The 18,212-nt window shown below is 34.7% G+C and overlaps 1 protein-coding gene across 19 annotated transcripts in view; it reads right to left on the bottom strand.

Annotated features, from left to right (window-relative positions):
• Nucleotides 1–18,212, bottom strand: part of CCDC171 (coiled-coil domain containing 171) — a 467,902-nt gene that overhangs the window by 314,619 nt on the left and 135,071 nt on the right. For all 19 annotated transcript variants that reach the window (XR_012037998.1, XR_012037999.1, XR_012037996.1 and 16 more), the window contains 2 exons: nt 4,037–4,541; nt 2,497–2,613 (listed from right to left, as the gene is read on the bottom strand). Coding sequence is in view for 15 of the 19 variants with exons in the window: in XM_072841423.1 (XP_072697524.1) it covers nt 2,497–2,613; nt 4,037–4,541 (622 nt within the window). In the remaining 4 variants the exon portion in view is untranslated. The remainder of the gene's footprint in view (nt 1–2,496; nt 2,614–4,036; nt 4,542–18,212) is intronic.

Here is an 18,212-nt window from a genome sequence, read left to right as displayed (position 1 = left end):
TCATCTCTGCAAAAGGTACACACTGATCATTTTTGTACTAGTCCAATAATAACTCAATTATTTACCTGCCCAACTATATTCTTCCCTATTCCCTTCAGGACTTTAATACACCAATTATTCTCCCTCTCTAAGTAACTATCACTCTCTTCCCTAAGTACTTGGTGTTCTCTGGCCAACAACATTTAAAGCCTTCCCTAAAAATAAGTTTCCCTGAATTTGCCTTTTTCTCAAGCTATTAGAGGCACAACCAGATTCTAATATCAAAGGCAGCTTTGTCCCTGGAGGTAGGCAGGCATTTAAAGACACATCACTCTTGATGTACCTTCTGCTTGATGTCTTACCTACACATATTTTTATCAGGGTCTCAAATAACCATTGTGTCAATATTTTAACTTTAAAATACTGCAATAGTCCACTTTTGGAAAATGTGCTCAGGGAGATCACTGTCTAGTTGTATAAAACCTCTGTAATCTGGTGGCTCAGTTGGTTAAGCATCTGCCTTCGGCTCAGGTCAGCATCCTGGGATCCTGTCTCCCTCTGCCCTTCTCCCCTCCCTCTGTTCGTTCTTGCTCATTCTCTCTCTTGTGCTCACTCTCTCTCTCTCAAATAAATAAATAAATAAAATCATTTAAAAAAAAAAAAAACCTCTATCATCTGAGCCCATGACAATGATCCACCTTTCCCCCCAATATTCTCCAATATAGTTATAATAAAAAATACATTTTAGTAATCATCACGTATAAACCAGGTGTGTTAGACATGGATCTCCATTCCATCTCCTTATTATCCTTCTTCTCATTCTGTGCTTATTCCCATCTCTCTATCTCTGCTTAAGCTCTGCCCTCCATCTGGATGCTGTCCCTCCTCTGTAACTTACTATCTATCATCCTAGGCCCAGCGAAAACCTTCAGATAAGGCTCCCTGAAGCCTTTCCAATACTAGTAAGGCCCCTGTGAGCTGTATCTTTTATGGATTCTTACATTTAAAGCCAGTATTTCCTCATGCATCTTTGATTACATTCTGCCTAACATCGTCCATGAGTCAATCTTGTTCTATAATCACTGTGCATATTTTATAGAGGTCCAGATCCAAGTCATATTTTTCTTTTATCTCCTAAAGCATATATGGGAGAGTATTAAGGAAAAATAATGATATAAACAGGATTATAGCTTAAGAAACCAATCTATTTTAACTGTTTGCATACCTACAAGGAATATGATGAACACAAATAATCTGTTTTTTAAACTAAGTCCAAAACATTCCATTAAGTTTTTTCAAGAATGTTAATTTTGCTCTGAACCTATAGTGCCAACATACTTAAAATATGTTTATTTAGACTTTTATTTCAGACTTCAAATCCAGTACATTGAGGTTTTGCCAAAATATTAGAGATGCATATTGCTTACCAACATCAATGGCCATAACATAAAAATTATCTTTGAATCTTCAGTTTCTGACTATAAGAACCTACATTTAGATATCTGAAATCACAATGAATGATCTGCATATATATATAGCAGACTTGTCTAAAAAAATAAACTACATCCCAAATTATTATTTCACTAGTGTTTACATTGTTACCAAATCCATATTATTTTCACTGTTAATGTGTCTGAAATGACCATAATTAGCCCAATGACATAGCTTAACCAGTAGGTAACTAGATGTTATTCATGAGAAATTAGTTTTCATTGAACCTTTCATACTAGCATATCCTGCAATCTGAATCATAAAAAAAAAAAAAAAAAAAAAAAAATTAGACCTTTGGAAATCCTGATTATATGTGGTTCCACATCTGGTAGAAAGAAACTGATTATTCAAATAAACTCTATTTAAAATTAATTCAGGGGGCAGCCCCGGTGGCGCAGCGGTTTGACGCCGCCCGGGGCGTGGTCCTGGAGGCCGGGGATCTAGTCCCGTGTCGGGCTCCCTGCATGGAGCCCACTTCTCCCTCTGCCTGTGTCTCTGCCTGTCTCTCTCTCTCTCTCTCTCTCTCTCTGAATGAATAAATAAATCTTTAAAAATAATAATAATAAAATTAAATTAAATTAAATTAATTCAGGAAAATAAAAGCATATCACCAAACGAGAAAAACTTTCTTCTGGTTCTGTTATTACTTGAGCCTCTAAAATGTATAGCTAGAAAGAGAAATGAAGAAAGACTAAAACATTCGCAGAAACGTTATCAGTATTACTTACTAAAAAAGCTAATGACATTTCCATGGAAAATCAGATCACAAAGGGAAAAAATGAAGTGGATACATTCACAAGAAATGTTATTTAATTTCCCCATAAATTAAGATAAAATTACCCACCAAAACTTACATAAATTCTCTACATCATTAGAGATTTAATAATTTCTCTGTACCTGAATAAAAGAAAGATGAAAGCAAATATATTTTCTTCCTAGATGGTTTATTAGGATTTGTACCATAAAGCATTTCTAGACATTTGTTTTTAAGTGTATTTTACAAGGACCTAGAAGAGGGAATCGTACCTGTTTTACTAATGACTTCCTGTAACTCGGCCATAGAGGTGATTATTGCAGCCAGAAGGTCAGAACTGGTAAGCCAACTGAGCGCTTGCAAACAACGTAACTGCTCCTTCTGATGCTCTGCAAAATAAGAAATTCATCTTGCAATACCACAAACATTTAAAATTCATGTTTAAAATTCACAGCAACATGACTATTTAAGAAATAGATCAAAACTTGTAGACAGAACTTTGCCTACTGTGGAAAAGTCTACAAGAAGTGTTAGATTTGACTGAGAATTTATTTATATATATATAAATTAAGTGAAGTCAAAAACAGAGAAAGATAGAGAGAAGATGGGGCACCTGGGTGGCTCAGTCAGTTAAGCATATGACCTTTCATTTCAGTTCGGGTCATGATCTCAGGGTTGTGAGACTGAGGCCCATGTGAGGCTTCACACTGGGCACAGAGCCTGCTTAAGATTCTCTTTCCGGGGATCCCTGGGTGGCGCAGCGGTTTGGCGCCTGCCTTTGGCCCAGGGCGCGATCCTGGAGACCCAGGATCAAATCCCACGTCGGGCTCCCGGTGCATGGAGCCTGCTTCTCCCTCTGCCTGTGTCTCTGCCTCTCTCTCTCTCTCTCTCTCTCTGTGTGACTATCATAAATAAATAAAAATTAAAAAAAGAAAAAGATTCTCTTTCCCTTTCCCTCTCCCCTACCCACGCCTACTTATGTGTGCAAATGCGCACGCTCTCTTTCTCAAAAAAAGAGAAAGAAAATTTTTCTTAGTTCTGCTTACATTAATAGCTTGATTTTTTACAGTTAAAAATTGAGGGGATCCCTGGGTGGCTCAGCAGTTTGGTGCCTGCCTTCGGCCCAGGGTGTGATCCTGGAGTCCCAGGATCAAGTCCCACATCAGGCTTCCTGCATAGAGCCTGCTTCTCCTCTGTCTATGTCTCTGCCTCTCTCTCTCTGTGTGTGTCTTTCATGAATGAATGAATGAATAAATAAATAAATAAATCTTTAAAAGTTAAAAATTGAAATCACTGTTTCCTCAGAATAATCAAGCATTTAAAAAAACTTAATTGGAAAATTCGCGTTTGTCTCATTTTCCTTCAATTCCTCAACAGATTTTTAACTCTGATCATTTTATACTGATTCACAGAAAGTGAAAATAAATCATATTGGTAACTAATTTTAAATAGGACAGAGTCTCTGGATTGACTTATTTGAAAAAATCACTACCCACTTTACTATGAAAAGAGCATTCAGATATAATAAAGCTAAAAATATATATAGAATAAAGCTAAACAAAATAGAAATTATATTTGCCACATTATTTACATTTTAATGTTCATAACAAGAAAATCAAAACCTAATTTATGCTTAAATATACGGATATGCTTAAATATCCGTACACAGATACATATCTACCTACACATGGGACTGTGTTACATGATTTGACATATTAAATGATTTTTTAAGTTTTTACATAATGGCTAAACATAGTCACATTGTATATGATTTTATTCAACTTCAATTTTAAAAAGCATAAATCATCTTACTTGGAAATTTATGCTTGTCTTTAGGCTCTCCTGTACACACTAACATGCCTATTCCTTCTTTGAAACTTTCCATCCAGGTAAAAAGAGAAGCACATGACTGGCCCAAAATCTTGAGCCTGTTTGCTGCCAAAATTGCAATAACACCTTTCCGGAATATACGTATCAATCCTTTGAATGGTTTTTTCTTCAACTTGGCTTCCTCTTGCTTCTTTTCCTCTACACTTGACAAAGCCTGGGCTAGAGTTCTAACTTCGAGTTTGAACAACTCAAAGGTGTTGACCTGCTCCTGGAGAAAATCTCTCTGTGTAGATAAGGCACATGATCGGCTGTAGAGAGGATATAAGGCACCAGCCATTAATGCACAAGCTGCCAGCAAGGATCTTTGTTCCCTTTGAGTCTGTGATAACATGTTTTTGAAGCGTGAATTTTCAAGAACCAGCTGTTCATGTGACTTCTCAATACGATTCAATTTTTCCATATTTTTTTCAGCAATTTCTTGAAATTTCTGTAAGTCAAATAAAATATTTGAAATAAGGAAGTGTTTTATTACGTCTTCTTTACAGAAAGAAAACAAACTTTCGCTGACAACAACTTCTTCAAGAGATCTCTGTTCCAAATATCAAAAACAAGTATGACAGAGCAATAGTGGGCCTAACAGCTTAGACCTAAATGTGCACATTGATTTTTAAATCCTTTTACATAGAAGCTTCACATAAAATCGAACACATAAATTTAAAAGTACTCCATGAATTTCCTGTACACTTATGCATAAATATACAACTGTAGAAAGGAAAAATTCCCCTCTTCCATTCTTCCCAAACTTTTATTTCCTGCTTTTAAAGAGAAATTACCCACCAACAGAAGTTCTCCTATATGTAAAAAGTCTTTACATTTTACCAGAATAAACAAAGAGCTAAATCAATAACACAAGAAACAGGGATGCCTGGGTGGCTCAGTCAGTTAAGTGTCTGTCTTTGGCTTAGGTGATGATCTCAGGGTCCTGGGATGGAACTCTACATCAGGCTTCCTGTTGAGCAGGGAGTCTGTTTCTCTCCCTCCCTCTTTGCCCCTCCCACCCAGAAGCACGCTCGTGCTCGCTCGCGCGCGCGCTCTCTCTCTCTCTCTTTCTCTCAAATAAATAAAGTCTTTTTTTTTTTTTTTGACTAAATAAAGTCTTTTAATAAATACAACAAATAGCACCTGACTGCCACTTACTGGATACGGTCTGATTCTCAGGGCAAACTCTCTCATTTCAGCTTTCTCTTACCTTCCCAAGAGAGAACACTGAGCAAAACGGCAGTTCCAGTGGTGGGAGGAAATACTAACTGTAAGCTGGGCCTCAGCAGTTCTCTGATCCTTTTTCCCTCATCAAGGAACTTGCAATCCAAAACAATTTGAAACACAAAGAAATTTTAACTGCAGACAACATGCTTTAATTGCTAGAAAATAAACTATTTCTCTATGAAATCTTATGCCAAATCATTAAGGAACTGCTGAGATAGAGTAAATTTCAGAAGATAACAGATCCTAGTTTCCTTTACTGATTTATTTATCACTCAATAAATATTTATTGATTACTCACTAAACTCCATGTGCTAGAAAAACAGACAAGCAAATCAATTATTGTGGCATAATGCTATGATAAAACTATGCCAGACTGTCAGAGGTAAACAAAAGGGAGTTAGCACAAAATGATATTGATAGGCTTTTGGAGGGATATGACAAAGGTAGTAAGGTATATAAGAGAAAGAATTTTTTAAAAAACCTACTGATAAGGAAGCTAATCATAGCTACCCTATAAGAATTTATTGATCAGAGTTGGAGAAAGTAATACAAACTCTTGCCTACTCCTCAAGATTTGATGTCAAAGCCTACCATGATAATGTTGATAGGCAGTAGCCAAAAGAATTCAAACTTGTAGAAATATATTCTGAGAAAAGTAACTCTTGGACCAAATCCAACCCCAAAATTAGGGGATGAGATTCCCAAAAGTTGCACAGTGAGTAGAAGAAGGCCCTCAGAGGTTCTGTCCTGATTACAAACAAGTAACGGAAGTATACAAGAAGCCACTCTCTGAAGGATTCAACTTTTTGGATGCTTTCCCCAGAGCAGGGGAAAAACAGTATTTTGGACATGGTTTTAAATGTTTCTATATTATAATTCCCTTTATTTAATCCAACTCTTCTCTAAAGTCTGACCCAGTCACATCTATGGTGGTAGTATGAAAAATAGAAAAATAAAAGAATAGGGAAATAAAGAAACTGTGGCTTGCCCCTAACCACATCTCCCCCGATGGCCAATCTGTGGTAGCAGGATTTCATCACTGGGACTGTGTCCCAGAGCTCCATATAAAAACACTTGTAAAGGAAGTGGTATCCCACTGGGAGCAGCTGAAAGAAGCAAGAAACTCTGAAAACCACTAGCCAAGTGGACCACTTGGAAGCAGATGGCAAATACCCTTTCAAGGAAGACAATCTTTAAGAAAAGAGAAAACTGACATGAATTGTGGCTAAATAAGGCAGGAAGACCAGTGTTGTAGAAAAGGAAGAGCCAAAAAAAAAAAAAAAACAAAAAACACAGGATAATGTATTCTAAAGAAATAGAAACAATTCAGAATGCCTGAAGATGAGAATGATGGAAAATTGACAAGTAGATAGATAATAGATGATTAAGGTAAGGAACTTAAACTATCTGGAAAGCTAGGAGAAGCCATAAAATCCTGGAATTCACTCTGCTTTAGTTAATGGATGGGAGAATCAGAAATATTAATAAAGACTGCCAAGAGTTGCAGGGAGTGGGGGTAGAATGAGAGAAGCAAATAGAAGTTATAAAGGGTAATTCCATATTTTCCACTAGTTCAATTCCACTAGTTCAGTTGGAGGGGAAAACAGGAAAATTATAGGAAATCCAAGATAAAAGAAGCATACTGGCCATAGCTAGGTAGCAGACATAAAAATTAACCCAATCAGGTGCTGCCTATTTTACACATTCACAGTTCTCCAAGTCGCAGGCAGAAGTGTGTTTTCAACAAAAAACACTCTCATTGAACAACAACAACCAAAAAAAGTGAAGAGATATATTTGCTAAAGATATTTTAAATATTTTGAAATAATATTCGAAGTCTTTGGTCAAAATCGAATGGGTTGTTGAAAGAACATATGTTGAAAGAAAATATGTTAACTATACTGGAATTAAAATGTTTTAAATAAATAAAATAAAATTTTTTTAATTATAAAGGAAGAGAGTTGAAAATAAAGCAAGCCCATTCTGGAAAAGATTTAGTTAATTTTAGCACATGATAGATCTCAAACTCTTCTACTATATACAGCTGGCCCACTTCAGAGCATCGGGCTGAAGGTAAAAAACATTTTAGAAAGGCAGCCAGAAACAAGGAGTCCTGAGATGGGGATGAGAGAATAATCAAAACGTCGATCTATGTACTTTATGTCGGCTAATTGAATTTAAATTTTTAAAAAAGTGGACAGAAATGGATAAAAATCTGAAATACAATACCCAAAACACTCCACTTCTCTATATAGAGAGAAAACCAGGAACAAGCTGGAATGTTTTAAAACAGAATTGAGATTCTGGGCTTGCATGGCCCGTTTTCATTTAAGCTACCTGGCAGAAGCAGTAGCAATGTAAAAAAAGCAATTTTTTAATATCCTTATGTCATTCTATGGCCCCCAAATTTTCATCATTTGTAATGATTATACTTTTAAAAGTGCTGATTAAAATTAATTACTACCACTATGGATGATTTCATGAGACTCCTATGATTTGTTTTGTAAGAAACAGATCCCATTCACAGACAACTTAAACAGTAAAAATAAGACTAAGAATACATATGAAGTTTATTTATAAGTAAAAACTGAAAATCTCTAAATTCTATCTCTGAAACTAATTTAAAAAATAAACATAGGGGTGTATATATCCTTTAAAAAACTAAATTTAAAAAATAAAAATAAATAATTTCTAAACACTATTTAATGGGACACCTGGGTGGCTCAGTCAATTAAGTATCTGCATTTGGCTCAGGTCATGATCTCAGGGTTCTGGGATCAGCCCTACATCAGGCTCCCTGCTCAGAGGGGAGTCTGCTTTGCCCTCTCTCTCTCTGCAACCCCCATCCTTGCTCGTTCTCTCTCTTTTTCTCTCAAATAAATATTTTTTAAAAATAAATAAATACTATTTAGTTGTCTAATAACTCTGTTGTCCTCAGCCAATCTTGGTTTAAGTAATTATAATCAAGATCCCAGGTACTGATTTTTTTTTTTTTTTAATCAACCAGACCAAGAGGCACCTGGGTAGCACAATTGGTTATGCATCAGCCTCTTAGTTTCGGCTCAGGTCATAATCTCAGGGTCTTGAGATCAAGCCCCACCATTTGGCTCTGTGCTTAGTAGGTAGTCTGCCTGAATTTTCTCTCCCCCTCCCTCTGCCCCTCTCGCCCCTGCAATCTCTCTCTCTCTCTCACTTAAATAAATAAATAAATCTTTTTTAAAAAATCAACCAAATATTCAACTAGATAACTAGAATTAATTGGCAGAGTGAATTAAAGACTTAAAAATAATGAAGCTAAATATTTAATAAAACTCTTATTGACAAATATTAACCCAAAAACCTCAATAACATTAATAATGAGAGTTTTGTTCATTTCTTAACAATCACATTTCTGCATCCCTACTGTCTCCACTGAGATGCAGAGCCACAGATCTGAATGCCCCGCAGGCATCTCCACTTAGCTACTTCATAGTCCTCTCAAGCTAAAGTATGCAGTCCAGTACTATTGATTTGCCTCCTAAACATGTCCATAATAGTCCTCTTTATATCAATAAATGGTACCAACATCCACCCAACTGTTCAAATCAAAAACTTTGTAGTCAGTCTTAATTCCTCCTTTCACCCTATTCTCTACATTTCCAAACCAAAGCCATCAGCAAGTAAGGTTGAGTTTACCAATAAAATACATCCTGATCCATCTCCATTGCTACTCGTGTCAGTTCCAGCTATTCACCATCAACCATTCATGCCCACTTCAATGCTACTGTCAGATTAGATCAGTCCAATCCTCTTGTTTAACCTCCTTGTCTTTACTGAACCAAGGTTCTCCTTGAGTCACAACTCCCCCACATGCCTTCTGCTGCAAAGTCTTCAACTTCTCCCACGATCCTCAACCTGATGAAAAAGGAGAGAAAGGTCTGCTCCTTTACTATTCAGACATGAAACTCACCACTTCCTCTCATAATTTAACCATGTTCTCTAGTACCCCCAGGTCCTTTCCTTTCTAACTCCCCTAACACTATTTAAATCCTAATAATCTTCAGAGTCCATTTCAGGGTCTATCTATTCCATGACACTTTCCACTATAATCTTGACTCACACTGATCTTGACCTTCTCTGAACTTAATTATACCACTCAGATGTTTAATTCCTACACTGCTACTTACTTATTTCATGTGTGTATATCTACTCTCCCTCAAGTACAACAGACTGCTAATTCCTAGAAGCCGGAAGTATTTACTATAGTGCCTGTCACAGTGCTCTACACCGTATAGGTATTTAGTAAATATTGAAAAAATTAAATAATCCTTTAGAAGATGTTCCTTGGTGCTTAGCAAGTTTTTTGCTCATTGAAAAATGAGCATTGAATAGGCAGTGAATATATAACCAATGAATAAAAAGCTTTACAAACATAAGAAGAAGAAAAATATAATAAAAAAAAGATATAATTTCCAAATATAATTTGGAACTTATCAACATGTCAGGATTCTGTTTTAAAGTTAATTCTAATATTCCACAGGGACATTCAGAGGTACTGCATTATTTATTGTGAATTATTCTTGAAGAACAAAGCTTGTTTGATGGTAAGACTGGAAGCAGCAATAAAAGCAATTTTCCCCTTAAAAAAAAAATCCTGTTCTTTACCCAAGGAGATTGAAGGCCAATATTTTTAAAGCAAACATAAGGAACATCGCCTTCATATGGGACAAAAGCATTCCTAGTACTGAAAGAACCTGCTCCTTGGTGTGTTTAATTTCAAAAATAACATTTGCAAATTCCTCCAAAACAACACTCTTATCTTGAAGAATTTTAAGAAACCATAAAAATATTGTATTGATATCTTTTATACATATTTCTTTGGCATATCAAAAAAAGTATATAATTTCACTAGTTTTTCCTCTACTATCTGATAAATTCAAAGTGCATCCAAAATGGGGGGAAAAGATACCTTCTTTGCTTAATGAATCACGCACTAACTTCCTGAAATTCGCAGGCTCCGTGGGAAGCCTTACAGTGCTATGTGAACTCTGACACTTTAGGCCAGAAATTAGACACTTCCCTAGGGAGTAATATTCTTTTTTTATCATTTTTGCTTCCTGAGTTCTTATTCTTTATGCTGGCAAAAGATAAAATGCAAACTGGATACTCAATGATACACAGACATCAAAGGACTTCATTTTAAAATGTCTTATTTTTACAAGCTGCATTACCTTGTCTTTTTATGGAATGGTAATATTGTACAATACAATAAATTCACCTGCTTATCTTATGATGTAAATGCTTCTCTGTTAAAAATAAAACATATTTTGTGAAGAAAATGGAAACCTCATAACTTGCTGGGGGAGATATTAAAATGATGTAACAACTTTTGAAAACAGTTTGGCAGCTCCTCAAAAAGTTAAATATGGAGTTACTATATATGACCTAGAAATTCCACTACCTGACCTTCACATATATATATTCAAATCTCATAATAATTATTTACTTAAAAACACTAACTTCATTTTACAAGTCTAGCATGGCAAAAATATTATGTGCCAAAATGGTCTGTGTCTGCATTTACTCGTTTCTAAAGCAGTAAAAATTTAAAAATGCCCTTTGGATGAGCCAAACCTTCAAAAGAACAGAAAAGAACAGAATTCTCCTTATCATTAGACTGAGAATAAAGGTGTCAATATGGCAAGATGCTTTATTTACCAACCATTAAAAGATACTACAACAGATTGATGATAAGTCACCACTATCTCTCAATTCTGACCTGCCTCATGTCTCCTTTCCTTGTGGGTTTTCAGTCCCTGGCAAGAGCACCCCGGGTGCTCCAGTCTCCTCTATAAAAACTTCAAAATTTGACCGCCTCCTCTTCAACATTTATAACACTCTCTTGGGAATTAATTACAGAGTTGTTGTGATAAACCTTACATTAGTTAATTTCTTGTATGTTTATATAATGACCTCCCAACTAAAATTGACAGTTTTTGAGGAAAGAACTAAGTATTACAGTTCTTTGTTAATACCACAGCATGGAACACAGTGCCCTATATATCTGGTATATCATGTATATGTTTGTTACTATTAAATACATTATGTAAAAGTTGTCTTGATACTCTTACCTATTACAACAATTTTGTAATAGAATATACAAAAATTCAGTCTCAGAAAAAAAAGAAGCCTGAGAGAAATAAGAGATAAGGAAACTAGCATCTCTGGATGGCTGACAGTAAATCACTAGTTAGGTATTTCATGCATTATTATGTTTAATTATTAATCAATCAAGAATCATTTGGAAATGCGAGTTCAAGAAATAAGAAACTGAGTTGTCACTAGATCCATTTTCAGGTATTATTTGATATACAAAAGCAGCATATATTTCTAAAAGAAACGCGTTGTAGTGTAATACAAAATGGACTAGAAGATCAGGATGATGATAATGTATTAAAAACAGTACATAATGTTCACTCTGCAATTGCTTTTTTTTAAAGATTTTATTTATTTATTCATAAGAAATACAGAGAGAGGGGCAGAAACATAAGCAGAGGAAGAAGCAGGTTCCCTGGGGGTAGCCTGATATGGGACTTAATCCCAGGACCCCGGGATCACCCTGACCCAAAGGCAGACACTCAACCACTGAGCCACCCAGGCATCCCTCTCACTTTGCAATTTCTTTTTTTTTTTTTTTTTCACTTTGCAATTTCTAACTGCCAAGTAAAGGGCTGAACATTTTACATCTGTTACCTCTATTCTAACCCCAACTCTAGAACTTTCTCACTACACAAGTGGTACCAGTTCTCTGAACCTTGGTTTTCTCATTTGTGAAACAGAAATGATGCTTAAATGACCTATCTCACATGGTTGTCGTTGGGCTTAAGTAAAAGGAGGCCCGCAAAGTAATAAAAAAAGCATTGAAAAATGTATCAAGCATTGAACATTGTGTAGATTCAATTGATGGCCTTAAAAGAAAAAAAAATAATTTCTAGAGCAATTACTTCAGAAGCAGAAGACTTTCTGCTATTTCATTAGAGGTACCCTTTCATACCAACTCAGAGTCCATCAATGTGTGGTGTGCACAGGATTTGTCAAACTAACTCCCGGTGAATCATTCCAGGCAGGCATGTACACCTATCACCTTCAACAATATAAACAAAGCTGAGCTTGGAATATTTTTGGAATTCAATTAAAAAGAAAAGAAAGTTTTAACATCCAATAACATTAACTCAGATTTCTTGCCAAATGTATTCTTAATACTGTCATACAAGAAAAAAAAATACTGTCATACAAGAGAAATAAAATGCAATATATTATGATGAACCTGAATTTGATTTTTGTTCTCCATTCTGAACTCACTTGATTTTATTAAGATGCCAAATAAACCTAAAGTATTTACAATAAATATTACATCAAGGCTAACCATCCTTCACTGATAGGCAAAAATCTTTATTCTATGGGATGCCTGAGTGGCTCAGCAGTTGAGCGTCTGTCTTCGGCTCAGGGCATGATCCTGGAGTCCTGGGATTGAGTCCCTCATTGGGCTCCCTCCATGGAGCCTGCTTCTCTCTCTGCCTATGTCTATGCCTCTCTCTTTCTGTGACTCTCATGAATAAATAAATAAAATCTTTTAAAAAAAAATCTTTATTCTACTAAGGAAGTTCTGACAGTAGTTCAGTTCTTACGAGCCATTTCTTTACAATAATCAAACATTAAACACAGAGTCCTATAGATAAGTCATTTGTTTTCTGGCAGAAGGCTTCTTGTAATAGATATGTTCATCTAACACCAAATGTCCTCTACAACCTAAAATCCTACGCAACAACTGTGGATTTTGTTCTTCATGGTTTTATCAACATAATTTTTGAAAATATATTAAGTAATATAAAATGAAAATAATACTATTTGCATTGTAGCTTTGGAAGAAAAAAGCCAAAATACAGAATTAATCATAACAAAATTTCCTAAAATAAAATATATACATCCCATAATATGCATAATAGCTATTTACCAACTATAAAACCCAAATGAATTGCTGTGTATTCAATTATACTTTATGAAAATTCAAATATGTATATAAATAATATAGACAATATAACAATATATAAGAATATAATATTTAAAAAATAACATAATATTATTAATGTACTTTTAAGAATATTGAGTTACTTTCAATTTGCATACCCATGGATCAAAGCCTAGCATGTCATATGGTCTTGAGAAAGAAGTCTTCAGTGAGAGCCTCTCTTAAAACATTAGCATTTGTGGTAACTGACTCTCTTAGTTAGGAAAATGAATTACTATGCCATAACACAGATAAGATAGTTTGAAATTAGGAAGTTTGATATACCTCATTTTGTTCTTTTCCCTCAAGACTGCTTTGGCTATTGGGGTCCTTTGTGTTTCCATACAAATTTTAGAATTATTTTTCTTTGGTATTTTGATGGGGAATGCACTGAATCTGTAGATGGCTTCTGGATGGTACAGCCATCTTAACAATATGAAACCTTCCAATCCATGAACACAGAATGTCTTTCCATTAGTTTATGTCTTCACTTTCTTTGAGTAAAGTCTTACAGTTTTCATTGTACAGATCTTTCACTTCCTTGGTAAAATTTATTCCTAACTTTTACTATTTTTGATGCTATTGTGAATGGGATAGTTTTCTTTATTTCTTTTTCCAATGTTTCATGATTTCTGTAAGTTGATTTTGTCCCGCCACTTTACAGAAATTACGGATTAATCCCAACAGTTTTTTGATTGGCTCTTTAAGGTTTTCTATATAGGGGCACCTGGGTGGCTCAGTGGTTGAGCTTGTGCCTTTGGCTCAGGTTGTAATTCCAGAGTTCTGGGATCAAGTCCCACATCAGGCTCCCTGTAGGGAGCCTGCTTCTCTCTCTGCCTATGTCTCGCCTCTCTCTCTGTCTCTCACAAATAAGTAAAATCTTGAAAAAAATAGTTTTCTATATATATAAGATACTATCAGCAAGCCATAGTAATAAAAACAATATTATACTGGCACAAAAATAGACACATAGACCAATGGAACAGAACAGAGAGCCCAGAACTAAATCCTGGTATCTACAATCAACTAATTTCGACAAGAGAGCCAAGAACATGGAATGGGTAAAAGATATTATCTTCAAATGGTGCTGGGAAAACTGGAGGAACACATGCACAACAATTAAATTGGACCCCTAACTCAAACAACTCACAAAAATTAACTCAAGACTTAAACATAGGGGCAGCCCAGGTGGCACAGCGGTTTAGCACTGCCTTCAGCCCAGGGCCTGATCCTGGAGACCCGGGATCGAGTCCCACATCGGGCTCCCTGCAAGGAGCCTGCTTCTCCCTCTGCCTGTGTCTCTGCTTCTCTCTCTGTCTCTCATTAGTAAATATATAAAATCTTAAAAAAAAAAAATCTTTAAAAAAAGACTTAAATATAACACCTGATACCAAGAAACTCCTAGAAAATAGTAAAGGAGCTCACTGATACTTAGCAATGATTTTTTGCATATGACACCAAAAGCACAAACAATATAAGCAAAAATTGACAAACAGGACTACATCAAACTCAAAAGCTTCTGCACAGCAAAAGAAACTAACGAAATGAAAAGGCAGCCTACTAAATGGGGAACAATTTTTGCAGATCAATACATTAAATGAAGGGTTAATATCCAAAATATATAAAGAAGTAACACAACTTAATAATGAAAAAGTAATCCCATTTTTTCAAATGGGCAGAAGGACTAAATAGATATTTTTCCAAGGGGACATCAAAATAGCTAACAAGCACATAAGCAGATAGATGCCCAACATCACTAATCATCAGAGAAATGCAAATTAAAACCACACTGAGATATCACCTCACACATGCTGGAGTGGCTATCGAGCAAACAAGAGACAACAGGTGCTGGAGAGAATGTGGGAATGTAAAGTAGTCCAACCACAATGGAAAACAATATGGAGGTCATTCAAAAACTTGAAAAAACACCTACCATACATTCCAGCAGCTCTACGTCTGGGAATATACTCAAAGGAATATTTTCATTTCAAAGAAATGAAAACAGGTATTTGATGAGATATATGCACCCTCATATACAGTACTGCAGCACTATTCACAAGAGCCATGATAGGAAAACAACCAAATGCTTATCAACAGATGAATGGATAAAAAAGATGTGATATATAACACACAATGAAATATTATTCAGCCATGAGAAAGGAGGATATCCTATCATTGCAAAAATACAGACGGACTGTGAGCACATTATGCTAAATGAGATAGGCCAGATAAGGAGAAGTACTTATACATGGAATCTCAAAAGATCAAATATGCTAAAAAACAAAAACAAAACAAACAAATAAACAACAATAGAAAGTGAAACAGTGGTTACTAGGGGATGCGGGATTGAAGTACAGGGATTAAATTGATTAAATTGATGCTGCATAAAGGTACAAACTTGCTATGAGTACTAAAATAGTGATAGAGATTAAATGCACAGTTTACTGAACATAGACAATAATAATATTGCACTGTAAGTATAAAATGTGATAAATATCCTTACAATGGCAACCATATTACAATATATAAATGTATCAAATTAACATGATGTACATCTTAAATTTACAGAATGTTCCAGGTTAAATTTATCCAATAAAAAAAAAGCCTGATAGAAAGTGAAGAAAGTTGGAAAAGTCACACTCCCTAATTTCAAGACTTCCTAAAAACCTACAAAAATCAAATCAGTAGAGTATTAAAAATGACTAGATACATAAATATATGGAACATTATTGAATTGAGAAAGTCAGAAATAGACTTGCACAAATATAGCAAATTGATTTTGACAAAGTACAAAGGCAATTCAACAGAGAAGGACAATCTTTCAATAAATAGTGCTGGATTATTAAACATCCATATGAAAAAAATGGACATCAGCCCATACTTATCTTTACAAAAATTTACTGAAAATGAATCAAAGACCTATTGTAAAACCTAAAACTACAAAACATAGAGAAGAAAATAATAGGAAGAAATCTTGGTGACCTTGCACTAAGCAAAATTCTTCGATACAACACTAAAAGCATAGTACATAAAAGAAAAAAATTGATAAGATGTACTTTATAAAAATGTAAAACATTTGCTCTGCAAAAGTAATTTTAAGTGAATGGGAGAAAATATTTACAAATCACATATCTGACAAATGGCTTCTTTTCAAAATTATATAAACAACTCTCAAAATTCAGTGACAAGGAAACAAGCAGTCCAATTAAAAAGTGGGTAAAAGATATGAACAGATAATTTACCCAAGAATATATACAGATGGCAAATAAGCATATGAAAAAAAACACTCAACATTATTATTCATTAGGGAAAATGGAAATTAAAACCACAATCACTCCTCGCCTACTAGAATATCTAAACAGGAAAGAAAAGATTATGAAACCACATGCTGGCACAAATGCAAAGCCATTAGAACTCCCTTACACTGCTAGTGGGAACTCAAAATGGTACAGCCACTTGGGAAAACAATTTCATAGTTTTTTACCATATAACCATTCATATAATATATAAATATGTACTTACCATATAACCCAGAAATCATACTCCCCTAAGTATTTACCCAAAAGAAGCAAAAACTTATATCACACAACAACCTATTCATGATAGGTTCTTTAGTCATCATCACTAGAAAATAAAAACAACCCAAAAGCCCATGAGCAAGTATAAACAAACAGTGGTACATCATACAAGGGAATATAACTCAGCAATAAAAAGGAATGATATTTGCAACAACATGAATAATTTCCAAGCATATTTTGCTAAGTGGAAAAAAGACCCAAAAAGCTACATACTGTATGATTCCATTTATATGACATCCTAGAAAAGGTAAAACAGTAGGGATACCCAACAAACCTATGGTTCTTGTATATGGTCAGTTGTTTGTTTTTTTGTTTTTCGTTTTTTGTTTTTCACAAAGGGACCAAAGCTATTCAATGAGAAAAGTAGAGTCATGAACAATGGTGTGGGAACAAGAAATACAGGGGAAAAATGAACCTCAGCTTCCATCTAACATTACATATAAAAATTAATTTGAGATGGATTGCTGACCTAATCATAAAAGCTAAAACTTTAAAACTTCTAAAAGAAACAAGAGGAGATTATCTGCACAACCTTCAAGTATAGAAACATTGCTTACCACATAAAAATAAATACTCAAAAAACTTATAGGTTAGACCTCATCAAAATCTTAGTTTGTGATCATCAAAAGAACCATTAAATCATGAAAAGGCAAGTGAAATATTGGAACTTGTAATATACATGTGTAACAAAGGATTTATCACCAGAATATCTAAAGAACTCTTACAAATCAATAATAAAAACACAAATAACCCCAAATTTTTAATGGGCAAACCTCTGAAGAGACACTTCACAAAAGAAGACATATGAATGGCCAATAAGAACCTGAGAAGTACTGAACATCATTAAACGCCAAGAAAATATGAATTAAAACCACAATGAAATACCTTTTTAAAACACTAGTATGGCTAAAATTTGAAAGACTGACAATACCAAATATTGCAGAGGATGAAGAACAATAGAAGCTCTCATATATTGGTGGTAGAAATATAAAAGAACCATTATGGAAAAAACTTTGATACTTTTTTTTTACAAACATACACCTACCCTATGACCTAGCAATTGCATTTTTAACCAAGAGAAATGAAAGCCATATGTCAACAAAATACGTCTACAATAATATTTGTTGCAAATAACCATCAACTCACATTCTATCAAATTATGGTGTAATTACAAAATAGAATACTACTTGAATATAAAAAAAGAATGAATTTCGAACACATACAACAACATGGATGAGTATCAAAAAAATATTTTGATTCGTGCCTC

This window comes from Canis lupus, chromosome 10 (assembly GCF_048164855.1).
Source record: "Canis lupus baileyi chromosome 10, mCanLup2.hap1, whole genome shotgun sequence".
Classification (NCBI taxonomy): domain Eukaryota; kingdom Metazoa; phylum Chordata; class Mammalia; order Carnivora; family Canidae; genus Canis; species Canis lupus.
This window is presented reverse-complemented; position numbering and strand designations above follow the sequence as displayed.